The 24371-nt window shown below is 47.3% G+C and overlaps 1 protein-coding gene across 1 annotated transcript; it reads left to right on the top strand.

Annotated features, from left to right (window-relative positions):
* Positions 1 to 1479: 1479 nt before the first annotated feature.
* Positions 1480 to 13781, top strand: LOC139835706 (uncharacterized). The gene is made up of 7 exons (XM_071825570.1): positions 1480 to 1556; positions 1667 to 2501; positions 2908 to 2992; positions 3071 to 3124; positions 3213 to 3524; positions 3727 to 3789; positions 13705 to 13781. Exons 1-7 carry the CDS (start codon positions 1480 to 1482, stop codon positions 13779 to 13781), a joined length of 1503 nt encoding a protein of 500 aa, XP_071681671.1.
* Positions 13782 to 24371: the final 10590 nt, after the last annotated feature.

Below are 24371 nucleotides of genomic sequence, written 5' to 3' on the forward strand. Positions count from 1 at the left end.
GGAATCCGGTGACCCCCAAGATTCCGGCGGCCACCTAGAATCCGGTAGCTTTAGCCAAGCTTCCGGTAGCCAAGAGGCCAGTGGCTCTGGTCAAGCCTCTAGCAGCTCCAGCCAATCTTCCGGCGAGGAGCCTTCCCCAACCTCCCGCGGAGCCTGGATGGGCTCCTACGTTACTGAGTTTGAGATCGATTGGCTGTACCGGTCTCGGAGGATTCCGGAAGGAGTTGCCTGCCGGATTCCGGATAACGAGATCGAACCGGATCCGGAAGACGACGAGGATGTTGTTTTTCTCGCTCACTTTGAGCGCGGCTTCGGCCTTCCTGCCTCTACTTTTTTCCGGGATTTCCTGGATTTCTACGATCTCCAACCTCACCACCTTCCTGGCAACGCCCTTTTCTATCTTTCTTGTTATGCTACCTTCATGGAGGCTTACATCGGCATTCGTCCCACTCGTGAGACGTTTGCCCGTTTCTTCAACCTGCGGATCAACTCCGTCCAGGGCAAGGAGATCCCCAAGCCCAAGCCGCCCGTGCAGTGCGGCTCCTGCATCGTCGGCTCCCGCCAAGGGAGCACTTTTCTTAAGCTTTCCGGCCTCGAGTCTTGCCGCACCTGGCAAGGAACTTTCTTTTACGTGAAGAACACCGGCCGCGCTGATCGCATCAATCTTCCTCCATATCAAGCGGGGCCCCCCAGTAGAACCAACTGGAGCTACAACCCAAGGACGGAACACGCCGAAACCAACCGGGTAGTGCGTTTCTTGGCCTCTCTGAAGAAGGAGACCAACATCTGTTCTGACGATATCATCCGGACTTTCATATCGCGCCGGGTGCTTCCTCTGAAGCGCCGCGCACATAGGATGAGCGAGATGTATGGCCTGTGCGATCCTACCAAGATCACAGGCCGCGCTCTCAGCAAAAAAGACGTTGTTCTCAAGGCCAAGCAGATTTGTCAAACTGCTATGCCTTTTGCGTGGGAATGGGGCCTCCTTCCCCTCAGTTTCTCTAACCGTCCGACCCAAGAAGTAAGAGATTGCGCAATTTGGGGTTGTATTTGCCGGTAAGTTTCTGCTTTTGCTAACCATCTTTTTTACCTTGTTTCAGGCCAGGGACCGCTTCCCCTCTATCCAGGCAGAGCCGCGAGGACCTCTCCTAAGCGTGCCTTTGACTCCTTCGACCCGGATCCCTACATCTTTTGGAAGGATCTGAAGATGGGGAAGACTCCGGCTGCGCGCCTTGGCCGGGACCCGCCGGAGCCCACCGGAAATCCGGAGGAGCTGGTTGTGCTCGAGGTATTTTCTTTTCCGGCTTCTTATACTTTGCCATTATCGCTTTCTTGCGAATTGCTTCTTAGCCATATCCAACTCACAGATCCACGAGCGCGTGCCGCCCCTGCGCGCCGAGGCCGGCACTGAGTTTGTGGACAAACTCATGGCCCAGGGCCATAAGAACAAGCAGCCGGCATCTACCGCCGGCTCCAGCGATGCTCCTCCCCCCACGCGCGTCCCGACGGAGCGCGTGGGCGAGACAGAAGTGGGCGTGCCCCGCGCCGGGCGCAAAGCGCTGCCAACCGCGTCCGGGTAATTTCATTTTCCGGCGTGCCTCGTTGTTTGCTACGTTCTTTTTCCGGTTGCTTCTTCTCAACCGCTTGTCTTTTTGCTTTTGCTCAGCCCCGCTCTCAAGCTTGGCCCAAGGCCATCGGGCTCTGAGGGATCCGCAAGGACCTCAACCCCTCCTCCTCGTTCAAGCCCGGCACCATCTGGTGCCGGCAACACCTCTGCCTCCCTTTCGGGGGGCACAACAAATTCGGGGCGTGCGGCCCCTTCACTGTCAGATCACCGCACGGAGGAGGATCTTTCCTTCCTCCCGGAACACCAAGACACCGGCGCCAGCAACACCGGCGCCGGAGAAGAAGAAGCTGCCGGGCGGGCGGAGCCTTTTGCTCCTCCCGTCCTCGAAAAGACAACTTCCGCGCCGGAATCTTCCGCGCCGGAAGGCTCCAAGACGGGTGACGCTCCTAGCGCTCCCCCTTCTCCACGCACCATCCTCATGCCTCCGCCTGAGGCTCCTCGCGCCCAGCCCTCCAAGGCCGCTCCTGGCGCGCCGCCGGCTAAGACTTCCGGGGCCTCTTCTACCGCGCCGCCGCCCAAGCCCTCCAAGCTCATCAAGGGGAAGGCGATGGCCTCCAGCGCCCCTTCGGGCGGCCAGCAGCCCTTGGTGCTGCACGTCTCCAAGGCTGCCAAAAGCGCCAGCATGAAGGCCACCGGCCTCCTCGGCCGCATTACGGAGTTCCAGCGCCAAGGCCGGGACCTGGGGCACCTCCTGCCGTATGCCCAAAAGTGGAACGCCGCGGACATCACTCCGGCGACCCGCGGCATGGGCAAGGATCGGCTGCCGGCACCTGATCCTGTCGGGGATCGGTGTTCTGAGGAGCACTTCATGCGGCTCCGGGCTGCCGTAAAAGAGCTTGACAGCGCGTGGTACGATTCCACGAACAATCTGACGGTATGTTCTATTAACTTTCAACCTTTGCCGGTTTCTTTGTTTCCGGTTCTGCTTTATCTTTTCCTTAGTTTCATGCCGGTTTCTCTCTTGTCTATCTTCCCAGTCCCCGAGTTTTGTGGTGAGAGCGCAGCTCTTAGCGCAAAACTTAACTTAAGTTTTTAGCGTGAAACCGGCACTGCCAGTCCCCGAGTTTCGGGTTAAACATCTTCTCCTTAACACATAATTTACCTTAGAAATGCGCAAAACCGGCACTGCCAGTCCCCGAGTTTCGGGTTAAGAACTTTGTTCTTAGCGCAAAACTTTATCTTAAAAACGCGCAAGACCGGCACTGCCAGTCCCCGAGTTTCGAGTTAAGAACTTTGTTCTTAGCGCAAAACTTAACTCATTTCTTCTTTTTCTTGAACAGGTCACCGCTGACACTCGGAAGGCCCTCTTCGAGGAGCTTTTATGGGAGCACCGGGAGCTCGCTGAGGCACACGACAAGTGCCAAGGTGAGTTTTTTATTCTACCGGCATCTTTGCTACCGGAAACCTTTTTTCCTTGTGACACTTACAATTTCTGTTCAACAGTGATCCCGGAAGCTTCCATCGATGCTCTCAAGGAGCAGCTCGCCACGGCCCAACGTACTATTTTTTCCTTTCTCCTTTGAACTTGGTTTCTTTTCAGTTTTACTAGTGTAACCTTGCTAACACTCATTTTTCCTAAGCATAGGGGAGAAGGATGAGCTCAGCCGGCAGCACCAGGAGGAGCTGAACGCCCTCAAGACCAGCTACCAGGAGCTCAAGTCTCAGCTGATTCAGCTGGGGCTTGACCACGCCAAGGCCCTCAAGGCCGCTGAAGTGACCGCAGCGGCCAAGTTGGACGAGGCTCTGGAGAATGCCTGCAATGCCACTGTGGTGTTGCGGGCAGAGCTGGAGGAGATGGCCAAGGCCCGGAAGGGTGCCGAGGAGAAGGCCGCGCGGCTGGAGGAGGGGCACAAGGAGTGCGATCAGCTGATCCTGCAGACCGACACACTTGCCCTCCGTAAGTTGTTTTCTTTTACACTTTGACTACTGCATACGAGCCTTTTTTCCTTCGACCCCATTTTTGTTTCCGCTATCTTTCCGTCCGGTCTCTCTTCTTCCGGATTCTTTTCTCTCCGGTCTCTTTTTCTTCCGGTCTCTTTTTCTTCCGGTCTCTTTTTCTTCCGGACTCTTTTCCTTAAGCTTTTTCTTTCTTTGCACAGGCCTCTTTCCGGACTCGCAGAGGTATGCCGTCAAGAAGGTCGACGCGCAGCGCAGGGACAAAGGCCGAGCGGATCTTACCGTGCCATGGACGCCCAAGGACCATCTGGTCGCGCTTAACGCGCGGGTGTCCCATATGCGCTGCATAGACCGCAATCTTTCGGACATCCCTGATGTAGCTACCCAGCTATACAGGACTTTATGGCTCGGCGAGGAGGTGCCGGACACCTTCTCCCTCATCAACGACCGTCTGAAAGGTGCCGGCAGGAGGATCCGCGAGTGGCGGTGCTCTCGCTGCCCGCGCCGGAGCGGACTCCGCCCTCCGCGTCGCCTGCTCCCGGTACCCGGAGCTCAATCGACGCCCATCGGCGTGCGCGAAGGCGCAGAACGGATCTGGACCCGCTCCTCTCCGCCAAGCGGCAGGATCGCGCGGACCGCATCGCGGAGTATGCCGACAAGCGCACCTTCATCCCTCCCCCGCCAGGCGACACGGATTATCTCGACGAGGAGGAGGGTGAAGCCGAAGAAGAGGTCCTGGGCGATGCTGGTGCCGGCGATGCTCCTCCGGAAGCCCCTGCTGCATGATGATTTCCTTTGAAGTGTTTGCTCATTATATCTGTTGGTCCTGTTGCTTTAAGACAATATCTGTTAAATTCTGCCCCGGAATGCCGGGGCTTATGATGTAAAACTTAAGTTTGCCTGTGGTTGTGCTACAACATTTCCTGCCGGTAAGTTATACCGGTAGCTAAGTACTTATGAGTTTGCCTTAGCATATTTTGCTTTTGGTTCCGCTTTTATCCTGCACTGCAAAGATTTCTCAATTGCTTCCGCATCCAATTTGATGCATACTTGGTTCTTTTGCCTTGGCTCGCCTGCCTTCTCGGGGCGTTCTTTGGCGTATGAGCACAAGGTTCTTTCACCAAACAAGCATCTTCTTGAACTTAGAAATAACTTTGAAATTTTGCAAAAACCGGTTTAACCGGGGTTAATTAAATTTTTCAGATTGTTCTTTCCTGCTCTCCCTTTTCGCAGCTTCATGTGCTTATCCCCTACCGGTTTATCTTGCTTGCCATGAAGCCGGTTTGCGGACAGCAGCAGTAGTCGAAGACTCCGGTAGGATTTAGCACACTACTAAACCGGAAAGAAAAAACATTCAATAAGCAACCGGTAAACTGAAAAAATAGACAAGTTACATGCAACTTAAGTTGGGGTAGTCCCCGAGATTCACTCAAGGTTCCGGCATCTTTTATTCATAGCATATAAGGTACAAAAAGGAACTTCTTACACCACCACTTCAAGAGTAGAAAGGACGCAACAGAGCTACGTTCCATGGACGCTTGCTCTCCTCGCCGGACCTGTCCGCCTTTCCTTTCTTCCATTCCCTGTGCATCTATCAAGTAGTATGCATCATTGTGAAGCACCTTGCTTACAATGAAGGGACCTTCCCACGGTGGCAAAAGCTTATGCCGGCCTTCAAAGGCGCTGCACCGTGCGAAGTACAAGATCTCCTTCCCGGAAAACTCTTGGGTTAACCTTCCGGTTATGATAGCGTCTTAGGTTTTGTCGGTAAATGGCTGTTCTTGCCAAAGCCAGCTCTCTTGCTTCTTCTAGCAAGTCCACATCGTTTTCTCTGGCCTCTTTGACCTCTTGCTCAGTATAGAGCTGTACCCTTGGTGAATCATGGATGATATCGGTTGGTATCACCGCTTCTGCTCCATAAACCATGAAGAAGGGAGTGTATCCGGTAGACCGGTTTGGAGTTGTTCTTATACTCCACAAGATCGATGGTAGCTCATCGAGCCCACATCCCGGTGACTTTTCCACCGCATCACTGAGTCTAGGCTTGATACCGAAAGCACCAAGGCATTCATTCTTTCTACTTGGCCATTGCCCCGTGGATGTGCCACCGAGCACAAATCCAACCGGATGTTCTTTTCTTCACAGAACCTTTTGAACTCACCTTGAGCAAAGTTGGTTCCGTTATCGCTGATGATGTCGTGCGGGTATCCATAACTCAAAATTACATCTTTCAAGAATATCACAACTGTATGACCATCACACATAGCGATAGGTTTTACTTCCAGCAACTTGGTGAACTAATCCACCATGACCAAGATGTGAGTCATGCTGCTTCTTGCGCTTTGAATGGTCCAACCATGTCAAGGCACCAAACAGCGAATGGCCATGTTAGCGGTATTGTCTTTAAACCAGATGCTGGGGTATGGTTTTGCTTGGCGTACCTCTGGCAGCCGTTGCATTTTCTTACCAAATCCTCAGCGTCCTCCAAAGCAGTGGGCCAATAGAACCCATGCCGGAATACTTTTGCTACCAAAGCCCTTGATGAAGCATGATGCCCACATTCTCCTTGGTGAATTTCCTCAAGCATTTCTTTTCCTTCCTCCGGTTCCACACATCTTTGAAGGACACCGGTAACGCTTCTCTTGTACACCTCACCATTGATGAATGTGTAAGCTTTGGACCTTCTTTGTATCCTCCTTGATTCATTTTCGTCAGCCGGCAAGGTGCCGCTGATCAGGAATTCCTTAATAGGTTTAACCCATGATGGTATTTCTCGAACCAAAAACACCGGTGCATCTATCTCCATGCTATCTACCAGCATCGTTTCTTCCGGTATGGGTACAGCAGTCCCCGAGCCTACCGGAGCAGTCCCCGAGCTTGCCGGAGCAGTCCCCGGGTTCCCTTCATCGATATCCATGGGTACTACGTGTGACTCGGTACAAAAATTGATTCGATTCCGGGCTCGGCTTGATCGCGGGCACGCTTAGGGGAGCCACAGCTCTTCCGGGAGGAATTTCTTGCCAAGAGGAGCCCACCTTGGACACAGCATCCGCGGCGTCATTTTCTGCTCGCGGCACATGGTGAAACTCACATCCTTCAAGAATCCGGCAATCTTTTGCACGTGAAACCGGTACGAGGCCATGTTGGCGTCTTTTGCATCCCAATCTCCTGAGCACTGCTGTACCACAAGGTCTGAATCGCCATAGCAAATGATCCGGTGTGCACCGATTTCTTTTGCGACCTTAAGCCCATGGATCAAAGCTTCATATTCAGCGACATTGTTCGATGCCCTGAAATGTACTTGCAAAACATACCGGAGGTGGTCTCCTTTTGGTGAAGTAAGCACCACACCGGCACCTAGACCTTCCTTGAGCTTAGATCCATCAAAGTGCATCTTCCAAGATTCTATCCTCCGATCCGGCGGTTTGTATTGCATCTCCGCCCAATCAACAAGGAAATCAGCCAAAGCCTGTGATTTTATGGCATCTCTTCTTTCATATACCGGCACGTACGGTGATATCTGGATCGCCCATTTTGCAATCCGGCCGCTGGCATCTTTGTTGCACATGATGTCGGAAATTGGTGCTTCACTCACCACCTTCATGGGGTGCTCCTCAAAGTAGTGCTTGAGTTTTGTGGCGGCCATGTACACGCCATAAGTCATTTTCTGGAAGTGAGGGTAGTTTTGTTTTGAGAGGGAGAGCACCTCGCTCAAGTAGTATACCGGCCTCTGGACGGTTTTTTCTTCCTCTTCTCTTTCAACCACAACCACTACACTCACAACCCGGTTTGTTGCTGCTATGTATAACAGCATAGGCTCCCTTTCTAGAGGTGAAGCCAGTATGGGTGCTGTGGCTAGCATCGTTTTTAGCTCCTTAAACGCTGCGTCCGCCTGAGGGGTCCAGATGAACGTGTCAGATTTCTTCATGAGAGCATAGAGTGGCAGAGCTTTTTCTCCCAACCTGCTTACAAACCGGCTCAGCGATGCCAAGCTTCCGGTAAACTTTTGCACATCTTTTAACTCTCGAGGGATAGCCATTCTTTCTATCGCCCGGATCTTTACCGGATTAACCTCTATGCCCCGGCTTGAAACCAGGAAACCGAGCAGCTTGCCGGCGGGGACACCAAAGGTACATTTTGCCGGATTGAGTTTCATCCGGAACCGCCTTAGGTTATCGAATGTTTGCCGGATGTCATCGATTAAAGTGTTTTTTACCTTAGTTTTTATCACGATGTCATCCACATAGACTTGCACATTTTTTCCAATTTGATCAAACAAGCATTTTTGCATACAAATACTGGTACGATGCACCAGCGTTGCAGCAACCCAAAAGGCATAGTGACATAGCAATAAGCCCCGTGCGGGGTAATGAACGCAGTTTTTATTTGATCTTCCTTTTTAAGGGAATTTGGTGGAAACCGGAATAGGCATCCAGGAAGGACAACAACTCACACCCAGCAGCTTGAATCAATCACTTGATCGATTCGTGGCAAAGGAAAAGGATCTCTTGGGCAAGCCTTGTTCAGGTTGGTGTAGTCGATGCACATGCGCCACACCTTCGGAGCTTTTGCCTCCAGGTTCTCATCTTTCTTCTTTTCAACCATTACCGGATTGGCCAGCCACTCGTGTGCGTGACCTCCACAATGAATCCGGCAACAAGCAGCTTGGTTACTTCTTCTCCTATGATCTTTCTTCTGCCTTCAGCGAACCGACGCAGCTGGTTGCCGCACCGGCTTGGCATCTTTCCGGACGTTTAGAGAGTGCTCAGCCAGCTCCCTCGGAACACCTACCAAATCATCGGTTGACCAGGCAAAGATATTCCGATTCTCACGGAGGAAGCCGACGAGCGCGCTTTCCTATGCTTGATCAAGGCCGGCGCCGATACGAACGGTGCGCTCCGGGTGTTTCTGGATCCAAAGACAATGTTCTTTGTTTCATTGGTTGGCTTGAATGCAGGTGTGCCCATGTTTTAACTCATTGCCGCCAAACTCATGTGTGAGGATTGAGCCAGCGCAACAGTGTCTGCATTCTTTTCTTTTCCTCCGCGATCACCAGCGATTCTCGCTAGGTTTGATCCGGCAGATGCGATTTCAGTGAGATCTTATAGTTTCCCACCACGCTCAATGGCCCACGAGGTGCCGGCATCTTCATCTTGAGGTAAGCCGTATGAGTGGTGGCCATGAAAGCAGCCAACGCCGGTCTCCCCAGCAATGCATGGTAGGGACTGTCCAGATCCACCACCTCAAACTCCAGTTTTTCCACCCGGCAATTGTCACGTCCTCCAAATGCCACGTCCACCCGAACTTTTCCTATGGGGGCACAGGACAAGCCAGGGACGATCCCATGGAACGTTGTGCCTTGGCGTTGGCTGAAGCATGTTTTCTGTTATGCCCAGCGTTTGCATGGTGTGCTTGTACATGATGTTGATGCTACTGCCATTGTCTATCAGCACCTTGCTGAACTTCACTCGAGTTTGCGGCCCTTTCATGATCGGGTCCACAACAAGAGCATACCCACCCGGATTCGGCATGATCTTTGGGTGATCCTTGGATGACCAGGTAATTTCCTGATTGGACCACATCATGTACTTGGGAACTGCCGGCATCACAGCATTGACCTCCATGGAGCGCCGGTGTACACTTTGCCGGTCTGTTGGCTCAGTGACAAAGACAACACAGCACAGATGCGGATCTTCGTAAACATTCCGGCCTAAAGGTGCCGGTGGAGGTGGCTGGTTATCATTTTGCTCCACCCGGTTAACTTGCTGGTACTGCTGCCGGTTTGGCTGCACCGGTAAGGCGTTTGCCCCGGTAAGTGGTGGTGGTGGCGGTAGCTGTTGTTGCTGCCGCGGCATGTCTTGCGGTGGCCGCGCATCTTTCACTGTTCCTTTTTGCCTCAAGGACTTGGTCCAGGTCCAATCCTTCGTCAGATGGTTTGACGGAGGTGCCGGATTCGGCGTGTGCCACCGGCAAGGTTGATCCTTGGCAGCTTCCATGGTGTATTTCGCGGGTTCTTGCCGCTTCTTCTTCCGACCCAGGGTTTCTTTTCCACCCATTGTTTCTTAGGACCCGCCCATGGCTGCGATCCGGTTTTTTGCCTCTGTCGTCGCTGGCCTCAAAGTTTTCCTGCACAGAGAGCAACTTGCTGCGGACCGTACCTTCGATCCGGAAAATCTTCCCTTCTTTGTTATTCCGGTTGTCCCGGTGTTGTTCGTGGCGCAGCTGTTCCGGCCCGGTTGCACCGCCGGTTGCGTTGGGTCTCCCAACGCATAGCTATCCGCCACACGTATCATCTCTCGCTAACGTTGTCGGCATGTTGCGCTGCAACTTTTGCCACAACGGTGAACCTCTTCTCGCATCCACCGCTAAACCAAGCAATGGCTTGTGCCTCGATCACCCCCTCACAGAGTTCCTTGTGGTGTTCCACCGGGCTAGATAATCCCGGTCTGTTTCGTTCGGGCGCTGCACGCACAGAGCAAGTTGCTGCGGCCTGTTTGGCCTCTGATAGGTGCTGCTGAAATTGCTCACAAAGGCCTCCTCAAAATCCAGCCAGCCATTTATGCTTCCTGCCGGCAAGTTGTTTAGCCAGATTCTTGCCGGTCCAACCAAAAACGATGGTATGATCCTCACGGCCCAACGCCGGTTTCCTCCTCCTGCTACGGTTCCTCCACCGCCGGCAACGTATACCGCGGTCACGTAATCCGCGAGCCAATCTTCCGGCTTCGTGGTGCCGTCATACGTCTTTGTGTCACGGGGCAACATAAAGTTGCGAACTGGTGGTTTTTCTTTCATGATCCTTGGGCCAAAACACTTTGGACCTGGAGGACCTTCCTCCTCGATCATTTCTGACAAGTATACTCTATCCAGACGGTGCCTCGCATCCCGTTCCGGTAAGTATCTCTCTCCCAGGCGTTCTCCCAATGGGTTCCGGTATGCTGCCGGTCTCGTGGAATCGGCTTCATCGTGACATTCCGGTACCGCGGCCCTTGCCTGCCGATACCTTGGGGGATCTATTTCCTCCTCCTCGTACGCTGCCCTTGCAGCTCGATAGTTTTGCCCGGTCTCATATCTACCGGCATGATTGTTTCCGGCATAGCCTCTGGCGTAGCCTCGCTCTGCCCCTTGGCTTTTTCTACCGGCATCGTGTTGCCCGGCTTGTTGCTTTCCGGCAAGAACCGGATCGTACACAGTCATCTGCTGCGCATTCACTTCTTTTTCTCTCCTTCTATCCGGATGGGGGGACGAAGCCTGCCCATGGGATTTGCTACCGGCATTCTTTGTTGAACGCGCGGATTTTGAGGCCGCTGCCTTGTTCAGCTTAGCCAGCTGCTCAGCATTTTGCTGCTCAATGGTTTCCAGCAGCTCTCTAACACGCTCTTGCTGCTTTACCAAAGCCTCTCCGGAAAGCGACTCGCACAGCTCTACAGCGGCCTTAGCAGCTTTTATAGTTTTATCCGGGCTGCTATACTTAGGCTTTTCCACGATGCTAACAGATGCAGAGGCGCTCTTGCCGGTAAGAATCTCTTTGCGCAAATCTTGATCTAGGTTGCGAGCTTTTAGCCGGTTTTCCGGCATCCTAGCAGCATGCGCGCTAACAGAAGCAAAGCCATGGGCAGCGTTATACTCACGTACGGTTAGGTTCAGCTCGCGCTGCGCCCTGACGATGTCCTTGCCGCTCTCCAGCATCTTCTGGCGCTGCGCCTCCAGCTCCGCCTGAGCCGCTGCCGGATCGATGTTCTGCGCGATGGGGGTGGCGAGGACGTTCATCGCCGCCTGGAGCGGTGTCTCCGGTGGCGCGGATGATGCTCCCGCTGCGCCTGCGCCGCGCTCCAGCGGTGGCTTAGCCGCACGGGTCGAAACCGCGCGACCGGCACCTTCAGCCGCAACCTCCTTTCCTGCACCAGCCACACCGGTCATCATTACCTCGACGCTGCCGGCGGCGCGGCCAGCACAGAGCCATCTTGGCGGGTCCGGTGCCACCAGCACCGGTGAGAGGCGCTGGCGCACGGGGACGGTGCCGAAGTAGACGCGATGGCTGCCGAACTCGATGATGCGGCTATTCTTGGGGAAGACGCCGCCGTTGGCGAAGCAGCCCGCGTTGTCGTTGATGAAGTCCATGGCGTAGATGCTCTGCACCAACGCGGACACCGTACGCTCGCCGGAGATCTCGAGAACGCCCGCCCGAATGTGAACTCCATCAAGCGCCACTTCATGCCCCACGGTGGGCGCCAACTGTCGTCGTGGTGAACGAGCAGATGCCATAGGATGGCTTAGATTGGGGCCGAATGGACGCAAGAGGATTCGGGGGAGGGTTTGCGATCAGGTGGGAAGAGATTCCGGATGGTTTCCTCAAGAACTTGGCCAAGGCCAGAGGTTGAAGAAGAAAGACACAAGGAAGAACTCCCTCTAGATCACCATGTTCATAGATTCACACAAGTTACTGTGCTCGCCTTCCTACATACACGCGTACATACTTGCCCGTGAAGATGGGCTGCCCCCTCTCCTTATATAGGGGAGAGGGTGGCTTACACTGCAAGAAACCCTAATGGCATCTTTGACTGGACAAACTACTTTACAGAGTTACTGTACAAAGCTACTTTAACTGGCTACTGTACAAAGCTACTTTAATCATAGATGACACCGGGGCCTTCTTTTATCATAGAAGCTGACGTCCCCCGGCTTCTTTCTCCGTCACCTCTCTCTTTGGCGCCAGGGCTCTGAATAAAGTTACTTGGCTTAGCTCATCCTTGTCTTCTTGCTCTGAAGAGAATCTTTGACCAGTCCTGCCGACAGGCTCTCCTTTCCGGTATCTTTTATACCGGGTCCCGGCATACCCCTTTGGGGATACCGGCTTAGCCTTGCTCTCCCGGATTCCTACTAGGCTTCCGGCAAGAACATTAAACCGGTATCTCGATGGCTCAAACCATCCGGTTTGGCATGCCTTTGGCATACCGGGGGTTATCCCCCCAACAGTTTTGCTTGAAGTCCATTTGTTGGATTCAAGGTTTTTGTTGTCAAGAGAGAAGGTTTGGGTCGAAGTCGGTGTCACAATCCTCCAAGGCTCATGAGTTGAGCTGTTGGTGACCAAGACCTAGAGCATGCAATGAACCAAGGTGTTCCGGCTTGAATGAAGCATTAACGCCATCATCAAGGTCAAGCGGGACACGGTTAATTCTCTCGCCCTCTTACGGTGTCGGGTCACGGTGTGAAAATGAGAGAGAAAGAGCTCGAGATGAAGTTCGAAGGAGCGCTCGAAGGCGAAGCGCGACAAGGTAGTCTCCTCTTTTCGGTTTTTCTTGAGTATAGGACGCCACACTATTAATAGGGGGTCGGAGTCATTATTTGGTTCTTTAGCTCTAACCACATTTCTCCAATCCTATTCGTTTGTCATCATTTCATCCACATTACCTTCGGCACGATGTGCTGCCTTTGGTTCCCTCCATCCGTCTCTCCAAAGGTGGCTCGTTTTATGCTCGGTGTTTGCCATATCCTTCTACCACTTTTTTATTCACCAAAATATTTCATCATTGGCTTCCTTTTATTCTCCTCAATAGTTCACTCTTGCTCTCTCCAATAGTTTTCTCCCGATGATAATCAAAGTTTGCTTAGTTTTTATCGAAAAGAGGCTTGAAGTTTTCTCAAAAGATTTTATATAAAAAGGGCGAAAACAACAACGGTCATACTAGGCCCCCATGCCCCAGGCTGCAGCACTCCCGCACGCCACGACCGATCCACGTTCAACACGCGCTCGATCGAGCTCACGCGCGCGTCGCTCGCCCGCATCGCGAGCTGCCTCCACTCTCCCCGCACACGTGTTCCGCAGTCGCCCGCTGGCCCCGCACCCACCCCCTCCGTGTTGAGCGTGCCCTAGCCGCACGTTGTGGCTTGCTCCCGCCCCGCGTCGACACCATGAGCATGCCTCCAGCTGCTGTGGCGGAATGTCCCATGTCCCACTGTCACCGCGTAATGTGCTGCCATCGCGGACAAAGGCTTGGCCTTGACACCACCAACAACGGCGGCATGTGCCACGCGTCAGTTGGCATGCACATCCATCACTGAGGAGTGGTCTCTTTTTAGCAATTCCATTATAGATGTCTATTTCTGAAAATTCATCGAAACATGTGCTACGTTCTGTCGAAATTTTGAAATAAATCTCTTAACGCAATGCACTGTTACTCCAGTGAACAACACACCTGTGCCGCTCTTCCAGATGGATGGAAACAGAGCGATTGTAAGCTTGGATGGAAATTCGAAATGATCTAATTTGCGGCCCCGAATAAAAAAGAGGAGCATATTTGTTCTTAGAATTTTAAGAGCGATCGAAATGACACATCTGTTCAAACCAGGTGGCTAATTGTTCAAGGTGGGTGCAACCGGTTTCGTGGTGCATACAAACATGCCAATGACATGCCCATGACTTGCATCCGAATGTAAAATTGATAAAACCTCGTCTAATATAAATATATCAATATACCTTGCATATGTGACTAAACATTTAATAGATTTTCATCCACATGTGTACATGCTTCAAGGTTTGGATTACTTCAAGGAGCTCTATGAGAACAAACCGTTTATGTAGAGCCATTGTTTGATGAAGCTTAAAAGATTTCCTAGGTGACAAACAAACTATGCTTCAAACAAAAAAGGTCTAGGGCTCAAAGAAACGTGGTAATGATTCATACATTGGTGATTGATCTTGAAGATGGTGACTCAATAACGGGTGGTTGTGCCGTTCGGCAAAGTTGGCACAAATTATGCAAGTAAGATCTAAAGTGTGATGTTTCATCAGTGAGATTGCATTAGACGTTGGAGGGGTTGATTGCCGGGAAAGATGATGCAAATGGCAATGAGATGAGATACGAGAAAGGAAGCTTTAAGTCAATGATACCATCGTCTACTTAAAACCCAAGAAAATTGAGGTCAAAGAAAAAGAAATAGAGGCCAAATTGCTCGTCGAGGAGAACTAGATCGTGATGGCCCACTTGACCATCACAGAGCTGGTTGAAAGGGCTTGATTTGAGAAGAAGAAAATGATAATCTGATCAAAATAGATATATTTGGTGTCTAAAATGGGAGGGTCGCTAGAAGATTACCTAACGGTAGGCGCGACACCAAGGCGGACACGTACAACACCAATGACATCACGTCGGAGTTTGGTTCACATCGATTGCTCGCTAGTGGCCGCGACCTGGCTAAGGGAATCCCCAGTAGGACGGCATTTCGGACACCAAATGCGTTCAGTTTAGTCCTTCTGGGGTGCCGCAGACAGGAAATGGGACCATGTCCTCCCCTGGTCCTCTTGAGGAGGGGATGTGGCGAACGTATCTATAATTTTGATGTTTCATACTTGTTTTACATCAATTTATATAAATTTTGCTTACACTTGCACTTTTATACATTTTCCGACATTAACATATTCACAAGATGTCACAGTGCCAGTTCCCTATTTTCTGCTGTTTTGTATTTCCGAAAAGTTGTACAGGAAATATTCTCGGAATTGGACGAAACAAAAGCCGGAGATCTTATTTTACCGTAACGAATACGAAGTCCGAAGGGGAGATGAAGAAACGCCACAGGGCGGCCAGACCAGCCCTAGGCGCGGCCCAGATCCTGGCCGCGCCGAGGGGTGGTGTGGTCCCCTGGCCTCCATCGACCTCTCCCTTCCGCCTATTTATTCAAGATCTCGGGAAAAACTTAACACTCGAGCCTCCATCCACAAAAAGTTTCGTCGCGGCCACCATCGCAGACCCTAGCTCGGGAGGGTTCTGAAGCTCATCCCGGCAACCTGCCAGAGAGGGAGATCATCACCGGAGGCCTCTACATCGCCATGCCCGCCTCCGAAGTGATGCGTGAGTAGTTCATCTCTGGACTACGGATCCATAGCAGTAGCTAGATGGTTGTCTTCTCCAATTTGTGCCTCATGTTTAGATCTTGTGAGCTGCCTATCATGATCAAAATCATCTTTATGTAATGCTACATGTTGTGTTTGCTGGGTTACAATAAATATTGAATACCATGTTGAGATAGATTATATACTTATCATATGTTATTTGTGATCTTGCATGCTCTTCGTTTCTAGTAGTTGTTCTGGCCAAGTAAATGCTTGTGACTCCAAGAGGGAGTATTTATGCTCGATATTAGGTTCATGCCTCTAATTTTCTGGAAGAGTGACAATAACTTCTAAGATTGTAGATATGTTGTTGCTACTAGGTAGAAAACAATAATATTTTGTCTAATGATAATTATATTGTTTACTTTACAGACATTGCTTAATGCGATAATCTGTGGCTTGCAACTTAATACTGGAAGGGGTTTGGACGATAACCGGAAGATTGATTATTAGTCATAGACGTAGTTGGATTACGGTCTATGTATTATATTGCAATGCCCAAATGAATATCATAGTAATCATCTTGTCATGTATGGTCTTTATTCTGTCAATTGCCAAGCTGTAATTTGTTCACCCAACATGTTATTTATCTTGATGGAGAGACACCTCTAGTGAAGTATGGACCTTGGTCTTTTCTTGGTCTTTTCTTTTACACCGATACAATCATCTTGTTATGTTTACTTACTGCAAGCACTATTATCTTTAATTTACACTGCAATCAATCATCATCTTTCCACACTATACGGTTAATCTTTTGTTTTCAGCAAAACCGGTGAGATTGAGAACCTCACTGTAAGTTGGGGCAAAGTATTTTGGTTGTGTTGTGTGCAGGTTCCATGTTGTTGCTGGCGCCGATAGTGCGCCCTACCACAAGTCAGCTAGCAACACCTTCAGAAGTCATGCCTTTCTCCTACTGGTCAATTAAACCTTGGTTTCTTACTGAGCGAAATTTGCTACTATGCTCATCATACCTTTATACCTTTCTTTTGGGGTTTCCCAACGGTATGCAATCTGCGATCATCAAGCAACTTTTCTGGCGCCGTTATCGGGGAGAAAGAGGATTTCTGCAAGGGGAGTCTCTCACTTTCAATCTCTTTACTTTGTTATTGTTTTGCTTAGTTTATTTCATGCTCACCTCCCATGTTTATGTTTCTTGTTTTTCAATGGTTAGGCTTAATGAAAAATAACAATAAAATTAGAGAGTTGTATAGTATTTATCTTGAGTTAGGACATGAAGTGTTTGAAGAAAATATTAAAAAAATTATGGAACTTTATTTGCATGCTAATATCAATGTTATTAGTATAAATTCTTTGAACACCATTATTGATAATGCTATGGAAAAGTCTAAACTTGGGGAAGCTAGTTTTTATGAAAATGATCTTTTTAGTTCTCCAGCTTTAGAGGAGAAAATTTTCTATGATGATTACAATGATGAATATGATATTTTCAGTCCACCTATTATTGAGGATAAAATTAATTATGATTATCATATGTCTCCTATATCTGATGATTATAGTGATGTGAATAATCATGATAGCTATTTTGTTGAATTTGCTCCCGCTACAATTAATAAGAATGACTATGGTTATGTGGAGAGTAATAATTATTTTATTCATGTTGATCATGATAATAATATTTTATGTGATATTTATATGGTTGAGTTTATACATGATGATACTGAAAATTATTATGAGAGAGAAAAATATGGTTTTTGAAATTTTCATGTTACTAAAACACCTCTCTTTATATTAGAAGTTCCCAAGTTGCCTTTGTTTTACCTACCCATGCTTGTTAATATGTGCTTCTTTGATTTATTTTCTTACAAGATTTCTATGCATAGGAAGTGTCTTAGACTTAAATGTGTTTCATATTTGCTGCTTCATGTTCTCTTTTGCATTAAATTATATTTCTTATATGAGCATCTTCTCAAGTTAATGAGCCTAACTGAAAGGCGTTAAAGAAAAATACTCTTGGAAGATAACCCATGTTTATTTCTGTAATTTTTATTTTGTTGATTCTTGGAAGTTATCAACTCTTTAGTAACTTTTTCTTATCATTTTTATTTAGTTTTTGTGCCAACAAATAGCCTCTAATAGGAAGAAAGTAAGATTTGGGAAAGTTACTGTCCTGAAACAGATTATGTGCCGTCACCATAAACATTTGTATTCCCAGCCAGAACATAATTTTAAGCTGCAAATTTTTGAGAATATGCCCCAGGATATTATCTAACTTTCATTTGTTGAATACTTTTCGATTTGAGGAACAGAAGATTTTTGAAAAAATCGATCTTTACCTGCTGTTCTGTTTTGACAGATTTCTGCCACTATTTACATTTGCCTCTTAATCTCTTTTTTTAGTTCTTTTGAGGAAAGAGCTTTTTGAAGAAGTTTCTATAGTAGCTAATGTTTTAATAGATGTTTGATATATGTTTGAACTGAATCCAAGTGGATTTTTTATTTTAATTGTACTAATACTGCTAATAAGAATTGTGTGAAGTTTTGTATGAAAAAAGTTTTCAAGTCTAGGGAGAGAAGAATTATGTAATAAGATGAAGTATGGAAAAAAAGCACAAGCTTGAAGATTCCCATGTCACCCCAAGAAATATCCAACAGGTACAAACGTCAAAGCTTGCGGAGGCATCCCCTCTTCATCAATAAAGCAACATTTCATCTTTCTATGCGCTATATTTTTATTGCTCCATATGCTATGTGTTGTTCTTTGAGAGTATTTATTTTTGCTGTTTGTTTTGTTTTGTTTTGTTTTCTATAGCATATGGTTGGTGATACGTCTCAGACGTATCGATAATTTCTTATGTTCCATGCCACATTATTGATGATATCTACATGTTTTATGCACACTTTATGTTATATTCGTGCATTTTCTGGAACTAACCTATTGACGAGATGCCGAAGGGCCAGTTCCTGTTTTCTGCTATTTTTGGTTTCAGAAATCCTAGTAAGGAAATATTCTCGGAATCGGACGAAATCAACGCCGAAGATCTTAGAATCCCCGGAAGCATCCAGAACACACGAGAGAGGCCAGAGGGGGGCCACAGGCCCACCAGAGCATAGGCTGGCGCGGCCTAGGGGTGGCCCGCGCCCCCCTATAGTGTCGTCGCCCCGTTGACCTTCTGACGCCGCCTCTTCGCCTATATAAAGCCCCTCGACCTAAAACCTCGATACGGAAAAGCCACGGTACGAGAAACCATCCAGAGCCACCGCCATCGCGAAGCCAAGATCTGGGGGACAGGACTCTCTGTTCCGGCACGCCGCCGGGACGGGGAAGTGTCCCCGGAAGGCTCCTCCATCGACACCACCGCCATCTCCATCAACGCTGCTGTCTCCCATGAGGAGGGAGTAGTTCTCCATCGAGGCTCGGGGCTATACCGGTAGCTATGTGGTTCATCTCTCTCCTATGTACTTCAATACAATAATCTCATGAGCCGCCTTACATGATTGAGATTCATATGATGATGCTTGTAATCTAGATGTCGTTATGCTAGTCAAGTGAATTTTACTCATGTGATCTCCGGAGACTCCTTGTCCCACGTGTGTAAAGGTGACAGTGTGTGCACCGTGTGGGTCTCTTAGGCTATATTTCACAGAATACTTATTCACTGTTATGAATGGCATAGTGAAGTGCTTATTTATATCTCTTTATGATTGTAATGTGTTTTGTATCACAATTTATCTATGTGCTACTCTAGTGATGTTATTAAAGTAGTTTTATTCCTCCTGCACGGTGTAATGGTAACAGTGTGTGCATCCGTGTTAGTACTTGGCGTATGCTATGATCGTGATCTCTTGTAGATTGTGAAGTTAACTATTGCTATGATGGTATTGATGTGATCTATTCCTCCTACATAGTGTGAAGGTGACAGTGTGCATGCTATGTTAGTACTTGATTTAGTCGTGTTGATCTTTCATGCACTCTAAGGTTATTTAAATATGAACATTGAATATTGTGGAGCTTGTTAACTCCGGCATTGAGGGTTCGTGTAATCCTACGCAATTAGTGGTGTTCATCATCCAACAAGAGAGTGTAGAGTATGCATTTATCTATTCTGTTATGTGATCAATGTTGAGAGTGTCCACTAGTGAAAGTATGATCCCTAGGCCTTGTTCCTAAATACTGCTATCGCTGCTTGTTTATCGCTTTTTATCGTTACTACTGCTGCGTTACTACTGCTTGTTTACTGTCCTGGGCAAAGCACTTTTCTGGTGCCGCTGCTACTGCTACTATTTATTCATACCACCTGTATTTCACTATCTCTTCGCCGAACTAGTGCACCTATTAGGTGTGTTGGGGACACAAGAGACTTCTTGCTTTGTGGTTGCAGGGTTGCATGAGAGGGATATCTTTGACCTCTTCCTCCCTGAGTTCGATAAACCTTGGGTGATCCACTTAAGGGAAACTTGCTGCTGTTCTACAAACCTCTGCTCTTGGAGGCCCAACACTGTCTACAGGAAAAGGAGGGGGCGTAGACATCAAGCTATTTTCTGGCGCCGTTGCCGGGGAACGAAGGAAAGCTACACCATTTCCTCCCTCGTCAACTACGCGCCAGTTGTGGACAGCAAGCTATTTTCTGGCGCCGTTGCCGGGGAGGAAAGGTAAAAGGCACTCATACTTCGGTTCCAGGTAACAGTACTTTTTTTTTGGCGCCATTGTGTTTGTGCTCGAAGCTATTTCCTTTAGATCCTGCAATTGCAACTTTTTGTTTCTTGTTTACACTAGTTAGGCATAATGGAAAACAACAAAAATATGAGAGATCTTTATGAACTTTATCTTGAATTAGGACATGATGTGTTTGAAGAGAGAATTAAAAAACCCATGGAACTTTATATGCATGCTAATGGGAATGTTATTAATATGAATGCTTTGAACACCATTGTTGCTAATGCTATGGAAAATTCTAAGCTTGGGGAAGCTGGTTTTGATGAGCATGATCTTTTTAGTCCCCCAAGCATTGAGGAAGAAATTTACTTTGATGATACTTTGCCTCCTATTTATGATGAATATAATGATAGTAGTCTTTTGGTACCACCTGTTATGGAGGATAAATTTGATTATGATTACAATATGCCTCCTATATTTGATGATGAGAATAATAATGATAGCTACTTTGTTGAATTTGCTCCCACTACAACTACTAAAATTGATTATGCTTATGTGGGTAGTAATAATTTTATGCATGAGACTCATGATAAGAATGCTTTATGTGATAGTTATATTGTTGAGTTTGCTCATGTTGCTACTGAAAGTTATTATGAGAGAGGAAAATATGGTTGTAGAAATTTTCATGTTACTAAAACACCTCTCTATGTGCTGAAATTTTTGAAGCTACACTTGTTTTATCTTTCTATGCTTGTTGCATTATGCTTCTTGAACTTGTTTATTTACAAGATTCCTTTTCATAGGAAGCATGTTAGGCTTAAATTTGTTTTGAACTTGCCTCTTGATTCTCTCTTTTGCTTCAAATACTATTTATTGCGAGTGCATCATTAAAACTGCTGAGCCCATCTTAATGGCTATAAAGAAAGAACTTCTTGGGAGATAACCCATGTGTTATTTGGCTACAGTACTTTGTTTTATATTTGTGTCTTGGAAGTTGTTTACTACTGTAGCAACCTCTCCTTATCTTAGTTTTGTGTTTTGTTGTGCCAAGTAAAGTCGTTGATAGTAAGGTTCATACTAGATTTGGATTACTGCGCAGAAACAGATTTCTTTGCTGTCACGAATCTGGGCAGAATTCTCTGTAGGTAACTCAGAAAATTATGCCAATTTACGTGAGTGATCCTCAGATATGTACGCAACTTTCATTCAATTTGAGCATTTTCATTTGAGCAAGTCTGGTGCCTCAATAAAATTCGTCTTTACGGACTGTTCTGTTTTGACAGATTCTGCCTTTTATTTCGCATTGCCTCTTTTGCTATGTGGGATGGATTTCTTTGTTCCATTGACTTTCAGTAGCTTTGAGCAATGTCCAGAAGTGTTAAGAATGATTGTGTCACCTCTGAGCATGTGAGTTTTTGATTATGCACTAACCCTCTAATGAGTTTGTTTCGAGTTTGGTGTGAAGGAAGTTTTCAAGGGTCAAGAGAGGAGGATGATATACTACGATCAAGGAGAGTGAAAAGTCTAAGCTTGGGGATGCCCCGGTGGTTCATCCCTGCATATTTCAAGAAGACTCAAGCGTCTAAGCTTGGGGATGCCCAAGGCATCCCCTTCTTCATCGACAAATTATCAGGTTCATTCTCTTGAAACTATATTTTTATTCGGTCACATTTTATGTACTTTACTTGGAGCGTCTGTTTGTTTTTGTTTTTGTTTTTGTTTGAATAAATGCTTGTGTGGGAGAGAGACACGCTCCGCTGGTTCGTATGAACACATGTGTTCTTAGCTTTTAATTTTCATGGAAAAGGTTGAAACTGCTTCGTTAATTGTTATATGGTTGGAATCGGGAAATGCTACATGTAGTAATTACTATAATGTCTTGGATAATGTGATACTTGGCAATTGTTGTGCTCATGTTTAAGCTCTTGCATCATATACTTTGCACCTATTAATGAAGAAATACATAGAGCTTGCTAAAATTTGGTTTGCATAATTGGTCTCTCTAAGGTCTAGATAATTTCTAGTATTGAGTTTGAACAACAAGGAAGACGGTGTAGAGTCTTATAATGTTTACAATATGTCTTTTATGTGAGTTTTGCTGCACCGGTTCATCCTTGTGTTTGTTTCAAATAACTTTGCTAGCCTAAACCTTGTATCGAGAGGGAATACTTCTCATGCATCCAAAATACTTGAGCCAACCACTATGCCATTTGTGTCCACCATACCTACCTACTACATGGTATTTCTCCGCCATTCCAAAGTAAATTGCTTGAGTGCTACCTTTAAACAATTCAAAATTTATCACCTCTGATTTGTGTCAATGTTTTATAGCTCATGAGGAAGTATGTGGTGTTTATCTTTCAATCTTGTTGGGCAACTTTCACCAATGGACTAGTGGCTTCATCCGCTTATCCAATAATTTTGCAAAAAGAGCTGGCAATGGGATTCCCAGTCCCAAATTAATTAAACTAAATAGACACTCCTCCATGGTATGTGATTGTTGGACGGCACCCGAAGGATTCGGTTAGCCATGGCTTGAGAAAGCAAAGGTGGGGAGGAGTGTCATCATAATAAAACTAAAATAAAAAGGCACTCCTTCATGGTATGAGATTGTTGGCAGGCACCCGAGGATTCGGTTAGCCATGGTTTGTGAAAGAAAGGTTGGAAGGAGTGCCACCCAAAAATAAAATAAAATGGGAGCCGCTCTTTGAAGGTTTGTCTGGCAAGGGGGTTAGAGTACCCGCTACCATTCGTTGACAACAACATACACCTCTCAAAACTTTACTTTTATGCTCTCTATATGTTTTCAAAATCAAAGCTCTAGCACAAATATAGCAATCAATGCTTCCCTCTGAGAAGGGACATTCTTTTACTTTTATTGTTGAGTCAGTTCACCTATTTCTCTCCACCTCAAGAAGCAAACACTTGTGTGAACTGTGCATTGATTCCTACATACTTGCATATTGCACTTATTATATTACTCTATGTTGACAATATCCATGAGATATGCATGTTACAAGTTGAAAGCAACCGCTGAAACTTAATCTTCCATAGTGTTGCTTCACTGCCTTTACTTTGAATTATTGCTTTATGAGTTAACTCCTATGCAAGACTTATTGATGCTTGTCTTTAAGTACTATTCATGAAAAGTCTTTGCTATATGATTCATTTGTTTACTCATGTCATTACCATTGTCTTGGATTGCTGCATTCACTACATATGCTTACAAATAGTATGATCAAGGTTATGATGGCATGTCACTCCAGAAATTATCTTTGTTATCGTTTACCTGCTCGGGACGAGCAGAAACTAAGCTTGGGGATGCTGATACGTCTCCGACGTATCGATAATTTCTTATGTTCCATGCCACATTATTGATGATATCTACATGTTTTATGCACACTTTATGTCATATTCGTGCATTTTCTGGAACTAACCTATTGACGAGATGCCGAAGGGCCAGTTCCTGTTTTCTGCTGTTTTTGGTTTCAGAAATCCTAGTAAGGAAATATTCTCGGAATCGGACGAAATCAACGCCGAAGATCTTAGAATCCTCGGAAGCATCCAGAACACACGAGAGAGGCCAGAGGGGGGCCACAGGCCCACCAGAGCATAGGCTGGCGCGGCCTAGGGGTGGCCCGCGCCCCCCTATAGTGTCGTCGCCCCATTGACCTTCTGACGCCGCCTCTTCGCCTATATAAAGCCCCTCGACCTAAAACCTCGATACGAAAAAGCCACGGTACGAGAAACCATCCAGAGCTGCTGCCATCGTGAAGCCAAGATCTGGGGGACAGGACTCTCTGTTCCGGCACGCCGCTGGGACGGGGAAGTGCCCCCGGAAGGCTCCTCCATCGACACCACCGCCATCTCCATCAACGCTGCTGTCTCCCATGAGGAGGGAGTAGTTCTCCATCGAGGCTCGGGGCTGTACCGGTAGCAATGTGGTTCATCTCTCTCCTATGTACTTCAATACAATAATCTCATGAGCTGCCTTACATGATTGAGATTCATATGATGATGCTTGTAATCTAGATGTCATTATGCTAGTCAAGTGAATTTTACTCATGTGATCTCCGGAGACTCTTTGTCCCACGTGTGTAAAGGTGACAGTGTGTGCACCGTGTGGGTCTCTTAGGCTATATTTCACAGAATATTTATTCACTGTTATGAATGGCATAGTGAAGTGCTTATTTATATCTCTTTATGATTGCAATGTGTTTTGTATCACAATTTATCTATGTGCTACTCTAGTGATGTTATTAAAGTAGTTTTATTCCTCCTGCACGGTGTAATGGTGACAGTGTGTGCATCCGTGTTAGTACTTGGCGTATGCTATGATCGTG

This window comes from Lolium perenne, chromosome 2 (genome assembly GCF_019359855.2).
Source record: "Lolium perenne isolate Kyuss_39 chromosome 2, Kyuss_2.0, whole genome shotgun sequence".
Lineage (NCBI taxonomy): Eukaryota > Viridiplantae > Streptophyta > Magnoliopsida > Poales > Poaceae > Lolium > Lolium perenne.